The following is a 21,193-nucleotide window of genomic DNA, read 5'->3' on the forward strand; positions in this document are numbered from 1 at the left end:
GCGTTGTTGGTGATCAGTACATTTTTAAGTGCAATCTGTTGATTAACGAGACAATGGGGAAACTCAGCTAAACACAGTTTATTGTTTGAAAGGATGCATTTTCACAGCACAGGAATAACGTGATTTTCTTCACAGTGTTTGTGGTTTGATTGATGCTGGCCCGAGACTACTACTCTACCACTACAAAGATCCCTCTGTATCTAGAACATTCCGACACAAACACTGTAGGCTCCAGTTATGTGAATCCCAAATAAATACAGACAAACCCATGGAATGATTTAGTCTCTCTGTATGCTGGGATCCAGTGAGTTTGACAAATCTGGTCATATCTGACTAATTGGTAGCAGACAAGGTTTTGATGGACACAGTGTAAAGTAAATGTTTTCAACCATTCAGTAATTCTGTTTCACACACACATTCATTGTGGTTTATACCACCATATATTTTGGGAAATCCTCGTTCTGAATCATCGTCTGTAACGATATTGTCGGTTGACCCTCAAGTATTCTATGTACCTTCTCCCCATGCTTTCAATCGAATATCTGCTGATGAGGGATTTCGAAACACATACAGTGTCAATGTAAGAATCAGGCAGCATTTATTGATCCATAACTCTGTGTACATTGTGTACATTGTGGAAGTGTCTGACTGAAACGATGACTACTGCTAGCAAGGCGTCATGCCAGGAAAAAAACTGCTCTGGAAAAATGCCCTGCCAACAAAACTGAACATCTTATATAACGAATACATACTTGGTTCTTACAAGTAGAAGCACCCAGTTAGGTTGGAAGAGTCACGTTAGGACTACTATATGTATCCCATGTCCTATACAAGCGCCACTGTCTCTTTTTTCTCAATGACTTCATCCGCTCTATTCTCCATAGAATACAACACGTACTGTAGTCACAGAATACAACATGTACTGTAGTCACAGAATACAACACGTACTGTAGTCACAGAATACAACATGTACTGAATACAACATGTACTGTAGTCACAGAATACAACATCTACTGTAGTCACAGAATACAACACGTACTGTAGTCACAGAATACAACACGTACTGTAGTCACAGAATACAACACACGAATACAACACGTACTGTAGTCACAGAATACAACACGTACTGTAGTCACAGAATACAACACGTAGTCACAGAATACAACACGTACTGTAGTCACAGAATACAACACGTACTGTAGTCACAGAATACAACACGTACTGTAGTCACAGAATACATACAACATACAACACGTACTGTAGTCACAGAATACAACACATAGTCACAGAATACAACACATACTGTAGTCACAGAATACAACATGTACTGTAGTCACAGAATACAACACTGTAGTCACAGAATACAACACGTAGTCACAGAATACAACACGTACTGTACTGTCACAGAATACAACACGTACTGTAGTCACAGAATACAACACGTACTGTAGTCACAGAATACAACACGTACTGTAGTCACAGAATACAACACGTACTGTAGTCACAGAATACAACACGTACTGTAGTCACAGAATACAACACGTACTGTAGTCACAGAATACAACACATACTGTAGTCACAGAATACAACATGTACTGTAGTCACAGAATACAACACATACTGTAGTCACAGAATACAACACATACTGTAGTCACAGAATACAACACATACTGTAGTCACAGAATACAACACATACTGTAGTCACAGAATACAACACGTACTGTAGTCACAGAATACAACACGTACTGTAGTCACAGAATACAACACGTACTGTAGTCACAGAATACAACACGTACTGTAGTCACAGAATACAACACGTACTGTAGTCACAGAATACAACACGTACTGTAGTCACAGAATACAACACGTACTGTAGTCACAGAATACAACATGTACTGTAGTCACAGAATACAACACATACTGTAGTCACAGAATACAACACATACTGTAAATACAACACGTACTGTAGTCACAGAATACAACTGTACATACAACACACGTAGTCACAGAATACAACATGTACTGTAGTCACAGAATACAACACGTACTGTAGTCACAGAATACAACACGTACTGTAGTCACAGAATACAACACGTACTGTAGTCACAGAATACAACACGTACTGTAGTCACAGAATACAACACGTACTGTAGTCACAGAATACAACACGTACTGTAGTCACAGAATACAACATGTACTGTAGTCACAGAATACAACATGTACTGTAGTCACAGAATACAACACGTACTGTAGTCACAGAATACAACACGTACTGTAGTCACAGAATACAACACGTACTGTAGTCACAGAATACAACACGTACTGTAGTCACAGAATACAACACGTACTGTAGTCACAGAATACAACACGTACTGTAGTCACAGAATACAACACGTACTGTAGTCACAGAATACAACACGTACTGTAGTCACAGAATACAACACGTACTGTAGTCACAGAATACAACACGTACTGTCACAGAATACAACACGACAGAATACAACACGTAATACTACTGTAGTCACAGAATACAACACGTACTGTAGTCACAGAATACAACACGTACTGTAGAATACAACATGTACAGAATACAACACGTACTGTAGTCAGTCACAGAATACAACACACGTCACTGTAGTCACAGAATACAACACGTACTGTAGTCACAGAATACAACACGTACTGTAGTCACAGAATACAACACGTACTGTAGTCACAGAATACAACACGTACTGTAGTGACAGAATGCAGATTTACAGTAGGTAAGTAGAGGCCTGTTGTAGAACAAGGATTGACTTGGTCCTGACACTAAACTGCTGAGGACACCACACAATATTTCCCAGGTGCCCTAGGATTAGGCATTTAGAGGAGTTCTCTACTACACTGTGTGCCACATGTCAGAGATGAGCTTGGTAATGAATGGGTACCAGTGCATTTTGAAACGATTCCGTTTCTAAGATATATGGCCGCTATCTGAACATGTAAGAGTGTTTTGATTTAAGATAAGAGGCCTTGAAGTGTTGATTTGCATGATCTGTTATATTGTGAAATCCAGTATTTAATACTTCTTTCATTCAAACGTCATGTTTCTTTAGTTAATTAACCAAACCATGATCCCAGCATTCACACTGATCCAGATGCAAACAGTTAATAAACATCTGTCGAGTATGTCGTATCTGCAACGCATTAAATAGCTGAATGATCCACATTTAACTCAAGCGTAATGGTGTATGGTTATATGAGATTTATATTTATTTTCCCTTGCTATTGATGTAGTCTTCAGGAAGGTAGGGATAATTATATGGTTGAATATTACCAGTAAGTGCATTTTCCCTTGTTTTTGACATATAGCTGGCATCAGTGTCCCTCTTAGAATGTCAGATATGCCTGGTTTGGTCTACTTCATAGGGAACAGTCACTCTACGCCAGATTGTGAATGTTTGACCCTCAGATGTAAATGGATGTGGCACAACGCACAAAACAAACAACCAGTGTGAATTCAGATCAAACACAACTCTATTCTATAACACAATGTACTCAAATACTTTAAAATCAAAACAACTGTCTTTGGAATGGCACGCATCTGTCATTGTGAACATCCGTTTCCACTTACAGGGACTCCTCCATACAAAGAGTGCATTCACCAACCGTCTGCTGAAAACTCTTTGTTATTCATTAATAAACACAATGTTGAACTCAAATAAATACGTCCTCTTCACTCAGAATGTTTCTTGGTCTCTCTCTAAAGAATTTACACTGAGTGAACAAAACATTAGGAACACCTGCTCTTTCCATGAAATAGACTGACCAGGTGAATCCAGGTGAAAGTTATGATCCCTTATTGATGTCACTGTTAAATGAACTTCAATCAAATCAAATCAAAATGTTATTGGCCACACATATTTAGCAGATGTTATTGTGGTTGTAGCGAAATGCTTGTGTTCCTAGTTCCAACAGTGCACTAGTGTCTAACAATTCACAACAATACACACAAATCTAAAAGTAAAAGAATGGAATAAAGAAATATATAAATATTAGTAACATTGACTAAAATACAGTAGAATAGAATGCAGTATATACATATGAGATGAGAAAAGCAGTATGTAAACATTATTTAAACATTATTGAAGTGACTAGTGTTCCATTATTAAAGTGACTAGTGTTCCATTATTAAAGTGACTAGTGTTCCATTATTAAAGTGGCCAATGATTCCAAGTCTATGTATAAAGGGCAGCAGCCTCTAAGGTGCAGGGTTGCGTAACCAGGTGGAAGCCGGCTAGTGATGGCTATTTAACAGACTGATATCCTTTGAGATAGATCAGTGTAGATGAATGAGAGGAGACAAGTTATAGAAGGATTTTTAAGCTTTGAGACATCTGAGACATGGATTGTGTATGTGTGCCATTCAGAGGGTGAATGGGCAAGACAAAATATTTTGTGCCTTTGAAGGGGGTATGGTAGTAGGTGCCAGGCGCACCGGTTTCAGTGTGTCAAGAACTGCAATGCTGCTGGGTTTTTCACACGCAACAGTTTCCCGTGTGTATCAAGAATAGTCCACCACCCAAAGGAAATTCAGCCAACTTGATACAACTGTGGGAAGAATTGGAGTCAACATGGGCCAGCATCCCTGTGGAACACTTTCGACACCTTGCTTATAGAGTCCATGCCCCGACAAAAGGGGGTGCAACTCAATATTAGGAAGGTGTTCCTAATGTATATGTAACATGACACGCAGGTTAAAATATCAAAACAAACTCTGAACCATTGACATTAATTTGGGGACAGACAGGTCAAAAAGCATTAAACATGTTTGGCAATTTAGCTAGTTAGCTTGCACTTGCTAGCTAATTTGTCCTATTTAGCTAGCTTGCAGTTGCTAGTTAATTTGTCCTGGGATATGAACATTGAGTTGTTATTTTACCCGAAATGCACAAGGTCCTCTACTCCGACAATTAATCCACACATAAAACGGCCAACCGAATCGTTTCTAGTCATCTCTACTGAGACCATATACCATGGGTATGACAAAACATTTATTTTTACAGTTCAAATTACTTTAGTAACCACTCAATCATCACGTTTGCGGACGACACAACAGTGGTAGGCTTGATTACCAACAACGACGAGACGGCCTACAGGGAGGAGGTGAGGGCCCTCGGAGTATGGTGTCAGGAAAATAACCTCACACTCAACGTCAACAAAACTAAGGAGATGATTGTGGACTTCAGGAAACAGCAGAGGGAACACCCCCCTATCCACATCGATGGAACAGTAGTGGAGAGGGTAGTAAGTTTTAAGTTCCTCGGCGTACACATCACAGACAAACTGAATTGGTTCACCCACACAGACAGCATCATGAAGAAGGCGCAGCAGCGCCTCTTCAACCTCAGGAGGCTGAAGAAATTCGGCTTGTCACCAAAAGCACTCACAACCTTCTACAGATGCACAATCGAGAGCATCCTGTCGGGCTGTATCACCGCCTGGTACGGCAACTGCTCCGCCCACAACCGTAAGGCTCTCCAGAGGGTAGTGAGGTCTGCACAACGCATCACCGGGGGCAAACTACCTGCCCTCCAGGACACCTACACCACCCGATGTCACAGGAAGGCCACAACCACCACCCGAGCCACTGCCTGTTCACCCCGCTATCATCCAGAAGGCGAGGTCAGTACAGGTGCATCAAAGCTGGGACCGAGAGACTGAAAAACAGCTTCTACCTCAAGGCCATCAGACTGTTAAACAGCCACCACTAACATTGAGTGGCTGCTGCCAACATACTGACTCAACTCAAGCCACTTTAATAATGGGAATTGATGGGAAATTATGTAAAATATATCACGAGCCACTTTAAACAATGCTACCTAATATAATGTTTACATACCCTACATTATTCATCTCATATGTATACGTATATACTGTACTCTATATCATCTACTGCATCCTTATGTAATACATGTATCACTAGCCACTTTAACTATGCCACTTTGTTTACATACTCATCTCATATGTATATACAGCACTCAATACCATCTACTGTATCTTGCCTATGCCGCTCTGTACCATCACTCATTCATATATCTTTATGTACATATTCTTTATCCCCTTACACTTGTGTCTATAAGGTAGTAGTTTTGGAATTGTTAGCTAGATTACTTGTTGGTTATTACTGCATTGTCGGAACTAGAAGCACAAGCATTTCGCTACACTCGCATTAACATCTGCTAACCATGTGTATGTGACAAATAAAATGTTATTATTTTATTATTTGATTGATTATTTGATTATTTAATTATGATTATGATTATTTAGAATATCAATAAGGCACCTCGGGGGGTTGTGGTATATGGCCACTATACCACGGCAAATGGCTGTATCCAGGCACTCCACGATGCGTAAGAACAGCCCTAAGCTGTGTTATATTGGCAATATACCATACCCCTCAGGCCTTGTTGCTTAAATATATATATTCACAGTTGAAGTCGGAAGTTTACATAGACCTTAGGTAAATACATTTAAACTCAGTTTTTCACAATTCCTGACATTTAGTCTTAGTAAACATTCCCTGTCTTAGGTCAGTTAGGATCACCACAGTATTTTAAGAATGCGAAATGTCAGAATAAAAGTAGAGAGAATGATTTATTTCAGCTTTTATTTCATTCATCACAGTCCCAGTGGGTCAGAAGTTTACATACACTCAATTAGTATTTGGTAGCATTGCCTTTAAATTGTTTATCTTGGGCCAAACGTTTCACGTAGCCTTCCACAAGCTTCCCACAATATGTTGGGTGAATTTTGGCCCATTCCTCCCGACAGAGCTGGTGTAACTGAGTCAGGTTTGTAGGCCTCCTTGCTCACACATGCTTTTTCAGTTCTGCCCACAAATTGTCTAAAGGATTGAAGTCATGGCTTTGTGATGGCCACTCCAATACCTTGACTTTGTTGTCCTTAAGCCATTTTGCCACAACTTTGGAAGTATGCTTGGGGTCATTGTCCATTTGGTAGACCCATTTGCAACCAAGCTTTAACTTCCTGACTGATGACTTGAGATGTTTCTTCAATATATCCACATAATTTTCCTCCCTCATAATGCAATCTATTTTGTGAAGTGCACCAGTCCCTCCTGCAGCAAAGCACCCCCACAACATGATGCTGCCACCCCCGTTCTTCACAGTTGGGATGGTGTTCTTTCGCTTGCATACCTCCCCCTTTTTCCTCTCCCCCTATATACAGTACCAGTCAAATTAAAAATCATACAATGTGATTTTCTGGATTTGTTTTTCTCATTTTGTCTGTCATAGTTGAAGTGTACCTATGATGAAAATTACAGGCTTCTCTCATCTTTTTAAGTGGGAGAACTTGCACAATTGGTGGCTAACTAAATACTTTTTTTGCCCCACTCTATGTGTTATTTCATAGTTTTGATGGCTTCACTACCATTCTATCATTAAAATAGTAAAAATAAAGAAAATCCCTTGAATGAGTAGGTGTGTCCAAACTTTTGACTGGTTCTGTTTATATATATATAGAAAGGTCTTTGTTTCTGGCCATTTTTTGCCTGTTATCGAACCCACCAATGCTGATGCTCCAGATACTCAACTAGGCTAAAGAAGGCTAGTTTTATTGCTTCTTTAATCAGAACAACAGTTTTAAGCTGTGCTAACATAATTGCAAAAGGGTTTTCTAAGGATCAATTGGCCTTTTTAAAATAATAAACTTGGATTAGCTAACACAGCATAACATTGGAACACAGAAGTGATGGTTGCTGATAATGGGCCTCTGTATGCCTATGTAGATATTCCATTAAACATCAGCCGTTTCCAGCTACAAGTCAACATTAATAATGTCTACACTGTATTTCTGATTAATTTGATGTTGTTTTAATGGACAAAAAAATGTGCTTTTCTTTCAAAAACAGGGACATTTCTAAGTGACCCTAAACTTTTGAACGGTAGTCTATATAGTGTCATTTTGCCACAGTGCCATGGTATATACTGTACTTAGACATTAGCAAAAGTGCTCCAAATACATCACAGACAACAGTTGTCTTTTGGTCCATGCAACAGTGTGGTATCGCTCCATGTTTTGACACATTTAATTAAAGAATATTAAGACGGTTAGAGACATTGAAACTTTATGCTTTCACGTATTCTCAGACTTGTCTTGTAAAAATTGGTTCCTGATTGTTATCTGAGTTTGTCCTTTTTAAAGTGTCAGGGAAGAATTTGGAGCAGTGTGATTCATTAGTATCATTAAATGTTCTCGTACTTTTTAAGAAGAAACATCATCAATGTTGCCAAGCCCAATAGAGGATTGTTGGACAGCATCATGTCACGTTTTCACCTTGCATTTGGTTAAGGAGTTCAGTAGTTATTGCCAAACGCACTAAAATAATATCCCTTCAAAGGACAGTTGTTGGCTCAAGAGGTCATTCGTAGGGAGGTTTTAGATAAGTGTGGTGGTTCACCAACGTTTGAGAACAGCTTGGTCTTGTCTAATGTTCTTTTATTATAGAAAAAAATGATATTATCCAAGGACCATCTTTTCTCACTGACCTTCTGTGGATAGTTTTTTCCATCATTCATTCAGCAGCAGAGCGAGCAAGCAACCTCTTCACCCTTTGGGTTTCTTTGGGTTTCTCTTTCCACCCAAGTCAGGTCATCTCTCTATTTCAACACTGGGCCTACCCCAGTAAAACATTGTCATGTATGACTCTCTCTCCCTGTTTGTCCATGTAATGTCATGTAATGTTTAGTAATGTAATCTAATGCCATGTAACCTCCTCTATCCCTGTTTGTCCATGTAATGTCATGTAATGTTTAGTAATGTAATCTAATGCCATGTAACCTCCTCTATCCCTGTTTGTCCATGTAATGTCATGTAATGTTTAGTAATGTAATCTAATGCCATGTAACCTCCTCTATCCCTGTTTGTCCATGTAATGTCATGTAATGTTTAGTAATGTAATCTAATGCCATGTAACCTCCTCTATCCCTGTGTGTCCATGTAATGTTTAGTAATGTAATCTAATGCCATGTAACCTCCTCTATCCCTGTTTGTCCATGTAATGTCATGTAATGTTTAGTAATGTAATCTAATGCCATGTAACCTCCTCTATCCCTGTTTGTCCATGTAATGGCATGTAATGTTTAGTAATGTAATCTAATGTCATGTAACCTCCTCTATCCCTGTTTGTCCATGCAGGTCCTGGAGGAGCGGATGAAGTTGGAGTGTAAGTGTCATGGCGTGTCAGGCTCCTGCACCACCAAAACCTGCTGGACAACCCTGCCCAAGTTCCGAGAGATCGGCTATGTCCTGAAAGACAAGTACAACCAGGCGGTCCACGTGGAGGTGGTCCGGGCCAGCCGACTACGCCAGCCCACCTTCCTCAAGGTGAAGAAGACCCAGGGATACCGCAAGCCCATGGAGACCGACCTCGTCTACATCGAGAGGTCGCCCAACTACTGCGAGGAGGACGCAGCCACGGGGAGCGTTGGCACCCAGGGGAGGCTGTGTAACCGCACCTCGCCCCACACAGACGGCTGCGACCTCATGTGCTGTGGCCGGGGCTACAACACGCACCAGTACACCAAAGTGTGGCAGTGCAACTGTAAGTTCCAGTGGTGCTGCTTCGTCAAGTGCAACACATGCAGCGAGAGGACGGAGGTGTTTACCTGCAAATAAAGGGGCATGACATAATGGACCTACAGTACGGTACTATGATTGGGAGGGGCGTGGCAGGACTACCTGGATGACAAGGAAGACCCCGGAGAAAAGAGAAAAGGACATGTCTTGGAACAGGAATAGTGAGAGATTTAAAAATAAAAAGCAATGGAATGTTCAATATCAGCTCTTCATGGCATCGTTTTGCACAGCAGAATCTATATGAGCTTTTTAAAAGAAAAGTGAGGGCTAAATATCAATAGATAATAATACTAAAATCTTTGACTGACTGAGACAGAATAATGTGTGATCATGTACTGATGTAAAAGTTATGACTACAGGAAGCAAATGGTGCCTGGATGGGAACTGTGCATTGCACTCTGGGATTTGTAGTTATTTTTTTCACAAAATGGCTTCTTCATGGAACAGAAAGACAGAGACAGACTCTGGAGATGTGGTAGAAAATGACAGTAACTGTTGAGGGATGAGACTGGAATGAGACTCTAAAAGTCTTTTAGTGAGAACTTTGAGTTTTACTTTCTTTTTCCACAGCGGGAGAGGGCAGAGGTGAATATTTGAGCCCCCAAACTGGAGGTGTTTTCTTTTTGGAGCTGTGTAGACATGAAGAACGCTGTGTAAGTGTGGTGCCTTGGGGCGCATTGAAAGTGGAGAAGTCTCTATAGTAAGCCCTCTGCTGCCAACTGGAATACGGTGGAGTATGTTAGTTTTCCAGTCACACTGGAACTGTCTGTTTGAACACTGAAAATAAATGGTTTATTTATGTTATAGTATCTTAAAACAAAGCACTAACGGGTAGAAATGTCTTTTTTTGTACTAAGTGTAAAAATGACTTTTTAGAAAACTCTGACTGAAGATAATGCGTGTCTTTTAGAATATGGCCCTATCCCACTATCCCACTATCAATCCCCCTTTTTCTAAAAGGGTTTCATTGCTACTGTTGTGTTGACTACATAAAACATCAGCAATACAGGGTATTTCACATCACAATCAATCACATTGGTTCTATTTTGCTGTAGCATAGCTTTTGTTTGCAGTCATTTATGCAGCAGACGTTAGGCTTACATCCTGTCTGGGTTATTTAGCATAGACAGTAGCAAGAGAACTCATCTCTTAACCGCAAAGATCCTTCCTCAATTATTTAAACATGATATTGCTGGATGTATTGTAGAGTGGTGCACTGATATTATTTTCTATTCAGAAACGACCAAAATTAAAAAGAAATAATCTCCCATTTGACTGCTTTTTGAAATTTATTGCAAAGAAAAACAAGACTGAGAATCAAAGAAAAACAAGACTGATAGTCAGTGAGTGAAGTCTGCTGGTCGTGAGAGGAAATGTTAGGTTTTAGCCAACAGTTTCGGTAATTCACTGCTTCCAAAGCTGTGTTGGCATTCTCATCTGTATTCATTGGTTGTGGTTAAACTATACCAAGTGTCAGGCTATGTAGAGTTCCATTGACGTAAACCATCAGTATACATCACTGATCAAAAGCAGTCATTATTTTCAGCATCTTTTCATCATGCTTAAAGCTAGAATATTTAGTTGCAACATCCATTTTTGGACTTATAAACTAATGGTATTTACCCATTGATTTTTGAAGAATATAACTTGTAAATGCCTCATGAGCTTAGTTCAACTGTCTCATCCTATCAGAATCCCAAATATAAGCCTGTTTTACTCCAATGTCTGTAAACAACGTAAACAAACACTGTATAGCCTTAAAACATGAATGAAACTATCATGTTGATGTCTAGGATGATCAGTCCTTGCATCCATAGCTCTGTCTATGAATTTGAGAGTGGTTACATTTCTCCAGGCCCATCCCTCAACTTTTTCCCAAAAAGGAGGCGGGTGACCACTTTGGTATAGTTTCAACAGTGGATTTTAGCTTTAACCTTCATATGTTGATAAGAGAATATTTGCTTTCTGCTTATTTGAGATTATGATGACCCAAGGTTTACCTGTCAGATGGGCCAGTTTCTTTCTTGGCTAATTTATATGCGTTCTAATTTTGATTAAAACCACCGCAGGCATGATGCTATTTCTAGATACATTATGAACTCAGCAACAAGGGGACAAAAGCGTGAAAATGATCCAAACCATCTCTCAAACAGTTTCTCATAATATTACTAATACACATTTAGCCACACCAAAACAAACAATATGAAAAACTCATCCTGAATCAGTTATTTCAAACCTCTTTGGCAGAAAACCATACAGTTGAAGTCGGAAGTTCACATACGCTTAGGTTGGAGTCATTAAAACTCATTTTTCAACCACCTCACGCATTTCTTGTTAACAAACTATAGTTTTAGCAAGTCGGTTAGGATATCTACTTCGTGCATGACACAAGTAATTTTTCCAACAATTGTTTACAGACAGATTATTTCACTTATAATTCACTGTATTACAATTCCAGTGAGTCAGAAGTTTACATACACTAAGTTGACTATGTCTTTAAACAGCTTGGAAAATTCCAGACAATTATGTCATGGCTTTAGAAGGTTCTGATACATAATTTGAGTCAATTGGAGGTGTACATGTGGATGTATTTCAAGGCCTACCTTCAAACTCAGTGCCTCTTTGCTTGACATCAGGGGAAAATCTAAAGAAATCAGCCAAGACCTCAAGAAAAAATTGCAGACCTCCACAAGTCTGGTTCATCCTTGGGAGCAATTTCCAAACGCCTGAAGGTACCACATTCATCTGTACAAACAATAGTACGCAAGTATAAACACCATGCGACCACGCAGCCATCATACTGCTCAGGAAGGAGACGCGTTCTGTCTCCTAGAGATGAACGTACTTTGGTGCGAAAAGTGCAAATTAATCCCAGAACAACAGCAAAGGACCTTGTACAGATGCTGGAGGAAACAGGTACAGAAGTATCTATATCCACAGTAAAACGCGTCATATATCAACAGTCCTATATTGCCGCTCAGCAAGGAAGAAGCCACTGCTCCAAAACCGCCATAAAAAAAGCCAGACAATGGTTTGCAACTGGGGTTGTACTTTTTTGAGAAGATTGTACTTTTTGGAGAAATGTCCTCTGATCTGATGAAACAAAAATGGAACTCTTTGGCCATAATGACCATCATTATGGTTGGAGGAAAAAGGGGATGCTTGCAAGCTGAAGAACACCCTCCCAACCGTGAAGCACGGGGGTGGCAGCATCATATTGTGGGTGTGTTTTGCTGCAGGAGAGACTGGTGCACTTCACAAAATAGATGGCATCATGAGGGAAGAGAATTATGTGGATATATTGAAGAAACATCTCAAGTCATCAGTCAGGAAGTTAAAGCTTGGTCACAAATGGATCTTCCAAATGTACAATGACCCCAATCATACTTCCAAAGTTGTGGCAAAATGGCTTAAGGACATCAAAGTCAAGGTATTGGAGTGGCCATCACAAAGCCCTGACCTCAATCTCATATTTGTGGGCAGAACTGAAAAAGCGTGTGCGAGCAAGGAGGCCTACAAACCTGACTCAGTTACACCAGCTCTGTTAGGAGGAATGGGCCAAAATTCACCCAACTTATTTGTGGGAAGCTTGTGGAAGGCTACCCGAAAGTTAAACAATTTAAAGGCAATGCTACCAAATACTAATTGAGTGTATTGTGATGAAAGAAACAAAAGCTGAAATAAATCATTCTCTCTACTATTATTCTGACATTTCACATTCTTAAAATAAAGTGGTTATCCTAACTGACCTAAAACAGGACATTTTTACTTGGATTAAATGTCAGGAATTGTGAAAAACTGAGTTTAAATATATTTGGCTAAGGTGTATGTAAACTTCCGACTTAAACTGAATATTGTTTGGGCCAAGTGCATGTTAATCCACATAATGTCGGTGCTCATCTCAGTTGCCCATGTCAACTGTTCCACCAAATACCCAAAGCCCTTATTTGGCCTATGACTCCCTGAAATTCAGCACATGCTTTACATGTCTGGCCATTGTATGTAGAGGTTTGAGCCGCCAACATTTATATAAAACATACCCCTTATTCAGAACTTCCAACCACCCTTAATATGGCTATTGGCGATATGAAGGAAGCATAAATCATTTAATATTGTTAATACATTATTTTGTACACAGCACATGTTCATAGTAATATGTGCTTTGTTTGTCTTCTTTATGGCACGCAGGGAACAAAAGTGAATTATCTCTCGAAGCCCATCTCCGAGTCAGTCAGTCACATGCGAGTCTGAGAGAGACTGATGAGGGGAGGATAATAGTAATAATAATAATAGTAATAATAATAATGTCTGGTATGGAGTGATTGGTATCAAACACATAGAAACCATGTGTTTGATACCATTCCATTCTTCCCTTTCCAGCCATTAGAATGAGCCTGTCCTCCCTAATTATGCTTCCACCAGCCACCTGTGGTCTTGGGGCTTTGTGAAGGTCTGGCTTGGATTGTCAGACGCTGCCTCTGAAGATAAACCTTCTCACGCTATCATCTGATTAATTGGTCTAACTCAGTCACCATGCATTGCCCAGGTTCCTGAATGTAGGCCTGCGCTACGTCAATCAATATATCACCATTTGATATGAGATAACTTATTGACATCAATAAGTTCTCTCAAGTGTTATGGCCACCATTATATGTTGATAGAGTACCAGTACAGTGATTATCTTAACTCTCTGGACCCTCTCCATACTCTCTGTGTTGGCAGTATTGGCATCCAGTGTCACTGGGGAAGTGGAGCTCCATGCAAATGACCTGTGCTGAATAGGCAGTGCCTCAGTTTGCCTCTTGTTTCTGGACACAAATGAGAGTTTCGTTCTTTTGAGTGTGTTTTCTAGATGGATGGGATGGCTGGATGGAACAAGGATGTGCATGTGCAGCCGGAAACAGCAAGTGAAAAGAATGGCTAGCAGAGAAAGGGGCTGGCGAAAATGGGTTGGGAGAGGGAGTGAACGTGTGGGGATACTGTTCAGGAGGTACAACCCTAGGATTAACCTATCAGTTCTGTGTGGCGGAGAGCAAATGGTGAGAATCACAAATGTTTGATTTGTGTTACTGTCTTTTCCTCAACCGGGATGATGTGTTCTCTAATAGTCAATATTCAAGTTAAATAAAGGTTCAATAAATAAAAAATATTCACATTTTTTAAGATCAATTAAGATTAAGATCAGATCAAAAAGTAAGAAGAAACCCATAGCCTAGTCATCTTTGAACCAATTCATGTGTTGGTTAGTTCCCTTGTTCATTGTGGATGGTTAAATCAACTTTTCTATGGATTCTCATATGGACTCAGGAAAGTCAGTGAGCAAGACTTGGGTTTGTTTACGTAGCCACAGCTTCAAATTAGCATTGTAGGAGCTAACAAGTTCATGTCATTTGCTAGATGGGTTTCTCAACTCAGTCGATACGTTTTATTAAAAAGTCTGGGATTCCAGCAAACAAAGAAAGGTGCGCAGCTACAGAGGACAAACATAGGTACACGGTAAGGGTTTAAGAGTTTACAGAGACTCGATGTCACCCACAGTCATCAACTCCACAATCTACACCACATCTATGGAGTTGAGAACAATTTGTCTTGTCATTTCCTAGTGAATTACTAATTTGGGTGAATGTTGCCTTTAAAATTGAAAACTTGGTATTTTAGCATTGACAATATGATTGATATAACAAATTAGTTAGCCCTGAAAAATAAAGAAAAATAAAATAAACATGAAATTCACTTGGGCCAGCAAGTATTTAATAAAATTCAGATATGAAGATATTACCAGATAATTTAGACAACAAAATATTGTTTCATTTCTATTTAAATCCAATACATTAAAAGAAAATCAATGGTGTCAACATTGCTATTTTTATACATGACTATGAGTCAAAATCAATATTTCCATGGGTATTATGGTTGAGTTTTATGGTATTTTTGACATGTGATATATGTATTTCTACAGCTTTTAAACAGACAAGTGTCTGTCTATATTTGTAAAGATTATGGGTGAATTGGTATAAAGACAAACAATATTAATGCATAATTACATTACTAGGGTATATTTTGACCGTTGTACATAAAGAGCTTTCACACTTACAGCTATTGAAAACAAATCTCGTAAATTATGTTTTTTTTATTATGTGAAAAGTGTAAATGGTTGCTGTGTGATAAACTGGACATTTCGAATCCAGATCTTAATGTAAAGTGGCGCTACATAACTGTGAAAAGGGCCATGCTACTTTATTAATTTAGTGGCCGCTCCCACTCCTTTATGTGAAAAGCATTACAGCCGGGCACCAGAGCAGAAGTAAGATGTGTTTTGTTAGTTGTCTGAAACCCTGGGGACCGGAACCACATAAGCTCCCCATACTATACCCTGGATTGAGAAAAATAAATCCATTTGTGTCTGACAAACATTTTGTCATTAAAAAATATGAGATAGAAAAACAGACTTTGCTGTGTGTGTGCCTTCTTGTAAACCAGCTATTGTTCAGGTGTCAGAATCATTAGTTCATTGGGTTATATTCTGCAAGCTAATCCTTCTGGTCTAATTCACACTAGTAGAGAGCGACGTGTCTGCTTTTCCAAATCAGGGCCCTGGATGGGAGAGAGAGTTGCAAAGTAACACAGCCATTGAAAACTAGTGGGGAATGGATGAACAGTGGTTGTATCTGTAACCAACCCACATCTATGGTCATGATTAAGAGTTTAGAGTGGGGACAGACAAGAGGGGGAGGTCTGATCCAATCTACATGACTTTGGCAAGAGAACGAGATCCGTTAACTTAAAGATGACTGAGCGTTTGTCCAAAATGGCACCCTATTAGGGCTCTGGTAAGAAGTAATGCACTATATAGGGAATAGGGTGCCATTTGAGACACAGTCGGAGTCTAAAGAACATAAGAGAGGTCCAAAAGGTTGCCAAGTCTCATTTGAGACCAGTTGGTTGCCCACAGCACAGAGCAAAGAGAGGATGAAGAGAGGACAGGAAGCTGGATGCCCTCCCTCGTGAGTTCCTGATCAATTCTAGTGAATGTTTTCTCTCCATTTTTTCTGGAAGTCTTTGCTGCTCAGACCCATTGAAGTGCCTGCACAGATTGACCATGCAGTGTTGTCCTGCTTCAGCTGACAAACATCCTCATTCACTGTTTCTAGAAATGGGGCAGCGTTAGTTACTATGGTCTAATGGGCCTGAGTCAGCCTAGAGGCACAAGAACCAACTGTTAGCTTCAAGTATCAGACCAGCTCTGATACTATACTATTCTACTATGTAGAATAGATATGGGGTGGTCACTAAAGAGGTAACAAAGACGTTAGCTAGTCCTGACTTGCACAGAACTACCGGAAAAACCCCAGTGTAGGGGCTAGGGTTTCCTCTGTCTTTTCCCTTAACATTTAAGAATTGACAAAAGCACTATAGATTCCTCCAGCTTGGCTCGGGGGATCTGGGGATCTGGCTCCACCCAGTAATTTATAACTTCTGTGAAACAAACGAGAACCTTAGGATCACAGGCTGGCCATCACAGATAAGACACAACTGCGGTGGGGGAGAGAGGCGAGGGTGGTGAAAATGTTTTTTTTTTCTTCCTCAAAACCAGGGGGCAATTCAAGGAGTCAGGAGTCGTTGGAGTTGACGTTTGAAATTTTCCAGGGATCAAGAGAGAAGAAAGGAAGGACTGTTGTCTTCCAGACACTGAACATCAATTACAGTGTGCCTGGGAGACACGTAGGGAACATATGTAAAAGTCTGCAGAGTGATGCATCATTCTAAACCATTCTACCATGTCTTGTTTGTTGTTGGAGCAACATCCCACTGGGCACACACTGGTTGAGTCAACATTGTTTCCACGTCATTTCAATGAAATTAAGTTGAACCAACGTGGGAATTGTCACGGGTGTCCTCCTCTTCATCTGAAGAGGAGAGGCGAGAAGGATCGGAGGACCAAAATGCAGCATAGTATGTGTTTATGATGAAATTTAATAAAGAAAACACTGAACACTGAAACACACCATACAAAACAATAAACAAATAACGACCGTGAAGCTAAATGAAAACTGTGATGACACAAGCAATCAACATAGACAATCACCCACCAACAAACAGTGAAATCCAGGCTACCTAAGTATGATTCTCAATCAGAGACAACTAATAACACCTGCCTCTGATTGAGAACCATACTAGGCCGAAACATACAAATCCCCAAATCATAGAAAAACAAACATAGACTGCCCACCCCAACTCACGCCCTGACCATACTAAATAAATACAAAACAAAGGAAATAAAGGTCAGAACGTGACAGTACCCTCACCCCCCCAAAGGTGCGGACTCCGGCCGCAAAACCTTAACCTATAGGGGAGGGTCTGGGTGGGCGTCTGTCCGCGGATAGCGGCTCTGGCGCGGGACGTGGACCCCACTTCACCATAGTCTTTATCCGCCTCCGTGGCTTCCTAACCACGGCGACCCTTCTAAATGACCCCACTGGACAGAGGGGCAGCTCGGGACAGAGGGACAGCCCCGTACTTGCTGACGACTCTGGCAGATCCTGGCTGACTGGCGGCTCTGGCGGATCCTGGCTGAATGGCGGCTCTGGCGGAACCTGGCTGAATGGCGGCTCTGGCAGATCCTGGCTGAATGGCGGCTCTGGCGGATCCTAGCTGACTGGCGGCACTGGCGGCCCCTGGCTGACTGGCGGCACTGGCGACTGGCGGCACTGGCTGACTGGTGACACTGGCATCCCCTGGCTGACTGGCGGCACTGGCGGCTCCTGGCAGACTGGCGGCACTGGTGGCTCCTTGCAGACTGGCGGTACTGGCGGCTCCTTGCAGACTGGCAGCACTGGCGGCTCCTTGCAGACTGGCGGCACTGGCGGCTCCTTGCAGACTGGTGGCTCTGATGGCGCTGGGCAGACGGGTAGCTCAGGCGGCGCTGGGCAGACTGGAGACTCCGGCAGCGCTGGAGAGGAGGAAAGCTCTGGCAGCGCTGGATGGAGGAACTCTGGTGCCTCTGGACTGAGGGGCGGAAGCTCTGGCAGCGCCGGACAGGCGGGAACACCTGTAGGGAGGAGACAGAGAGACAGCCTGGTGTGTGGGGCTGCCACCAGACCCACCAGGCTGGGGAGACCTCCAGGCGGCTTGGTGTTAGGAGGAGGCACCTGAAGGACCGGGCTGTGGGGGAGCACTGGAGCTCTGGTGCGCAGCCTTGGCACCACTCCCCCAGGCTGGATCACTGCTTTAGACCATCCAGAGTGCAGGCACATGTTGAACCGGGCTGTGGGTAAGCACGGGAGATCTAGTGCCTACTACGCGCACCTCTCCCTTAGGCTCCACTCCCATTTGCCCAGCATGAGCGGAGCACAGGCATAGGACGCACTGCACCCTCCCAGCGCCCCGGAGACACAGTACGCAGAGCCGGCGCAGGATACCCTGGACCAAAACTGCGTACCGGCGACCAGACACACTGAGCAGGCACCATACACCCTGGCTCGATGGCCACACTCGCATGACACTTTCGGGGGGCTGCCCTATAGCGCACCGGGCTATGGGCACGTACTGGCGACACCGTGTGCTTAATCGCATAACACGGTGCCTGACCAGTAACGAGTGAGCTCAGGTCTGCTACCTGGCTTAGCCCCACACCTCGTGTGCCTCCACCAAAACATTTTTGGGGCTGCCTCTCGTACCTGTCGTGCTGCCGTGCTGCCTCCTCATATCGTATATTCATATATTCCCCAGCCTGTGCCCAGGGTCCCTCTCCGTTCAATATCTCCTCCCATGTCCAGGAGTCTTGTGATGCTGGCCGCTGTTGTTGCTGCTGCTGCTGCTGTCGTCGCTGTCTTTTACCATGCCACTTGGTCCTTGGGTGGTGGGTGATTCTGTCACAGGCGTCCTCCTCTTCATCTGAAGAGGAGAGGCGAGAAGGATCAGAGGACCAAAATGCGGCGTGGTGTTCATGATGAAATGTAATAAAGCAAACACTGAACACTGAAACACACTATACAAAACAATAAACAAATAACGACTGTGAAGCTAAATGGGAACTGTGATGACACAAGCAATCAACATAGACAATCACCCACCAACAAACAGTGAAACCCAGGCAACCTAAGTATGATTCTCAATCAGAGACAACTAATGACACCTGCCTCTGATTGAGAACCATACTAGGCCGAAACATACAAATCCCCAAATCATAGAAAAACAAACATAGACTGCCCACCCCAACTCACGCCCTGACCATACTAAATAAATACAAAACAAAGGAAATAAAGGTCAGAACGTGACAGGTATAGACATTGAATTGACGTCTCTGCCCAGTGGGATGATGGCTTTTGATGAGCTGATCAGAAAGTCCTGAGGCACTACTGTGCTGCTGAAACCGTCTGTCCTGGTATGGTAGCACTCTGTAACGTGATGTATTTTTACAGTATACAATGTCATTTGATTGTAATCTTAGACTCTATTCAATCTGTATGGCTAAAGCGTTACAGACTGCGTATTATACATTTTACGGTAATTTACGATTGAGCCGGCATTTACTGCTAACGCGGGAACATTGTCTTTACATTTCAACCACGCTGTAACACCATACAGGTTGAATATGTCGCTTAGTCTGACTTCAGTGTTCCTGAGAGGTAAATCAGCTGATGTTCAAGGATCTCTATTGGCTCTAAAATCTATTTCTAAAATGAACGTTATCCTTTTCTTTGATCTAAGAACAACACACCAAACACTCATGAAGTGTTCTTCCAGTAAATGGAATCAATAGAAAATAGGTGCAAACTATTTTTGCCAAGTCAACAGGACCTATTCCTCTAGTGCATCAAAGGTTGCAACACAGTACTGTACCCAATTCCAAAATCACATGGCCTTTTATCTGCTGTTAGGTTAGAATGGTGTTTCTCATCAGTTATTTTACATTGTTTTGACTGCTTGTCTTATTGAAAGACCGTCATTTTGAGGTTTCGCATCATCTGTTTGATATTAGTGGCAAGGAACACATGGCTATTCAAAGGCAGAGGCCTGAGTGACATCATAGACCGCATGGCGAAGCCAGGAACATCAGACCCCAGTCAGAGACTTCTTAAATATATACTGAACAAAAATATAAACGCAACATGTAAAGTGTTGGTCCCATGTTTCATTAGCTGAAATAGAAGATATAAAAAAAAATCCCATACTCACAAAAAGCTTATTTCTCTCAAATTGTGTGCACAAATTTAGTTACATCCCTGTTAGTGAACATTTCTCCTTTGCCAAGATAATCCATCCACCTGACAGGTGTAGCATATCAAGAAGCTGATTCAACAGCATGATCATTACACAGGTGCTGCTTGTGCTGGGGACAAAAGGCCACTCTAAGACATGCAGTTTTGTAACACAACATAATGCCACAGATGTCTCAAGTTTTGAGAGAGCATGCAGTTGGCATGCTGACTGCAGGAATGTCAACCAGAGCTGTTACCAAATAATTGAATGTTAATTTTTCTACCATAAGCCGCCTTCAACGTCGTAGATAATTTGGCAGTACGTCCAACCGGCCTCATAACTGCAGACC

General features: G+C 41.6%; 1 protein-coding gene across 2 annotated transcripts in view; it reads left to right on the forward strand.

Moving 5' to 3' along the window:
* Nucleotides 1–10,910, forward strand: part of LOC118359269 (protein Wnt-7b) — a 56,967-nt gene extending 46,057 nt beyond the window's left edge. For both annotated transcript variants that reach the window (XM_052480564.1, XM_052480563.1), the window contains exon 4: nucleotides 9,202–10,910. In XM_052480564.1, the coding sequence (XP_052336524.1) occupies nucleotides 9,202–9,681 (480 nt within the window). In that variant the 3' untranslated portion in view covers nucleotides 9,682–10,910. The remainder of the gene's footprint in view (nucleotides 1–9,201) is intronic.
* The last annotated feature ends 10,283 nt before the right edge of the window (nucleotides 10,911–21,193 follow it).

Source organism: Oncorhynchus keta, chromosome 26 (genome assembly GCF_023373465.1).
Source record: "Oncorhynchus keta strain PuntledgeMale-10-30-2019 chromosome 26, Oket_V2, whole genome shotgun sequence".
Classification (NCBI taxonomy): domain Eukaryota; kingdom Metazoa; phylum Chordata; class Actinopteri; order Salmoniformes; family Salmonidae; genus Oncorhynchus; species Oncorhynchus keta.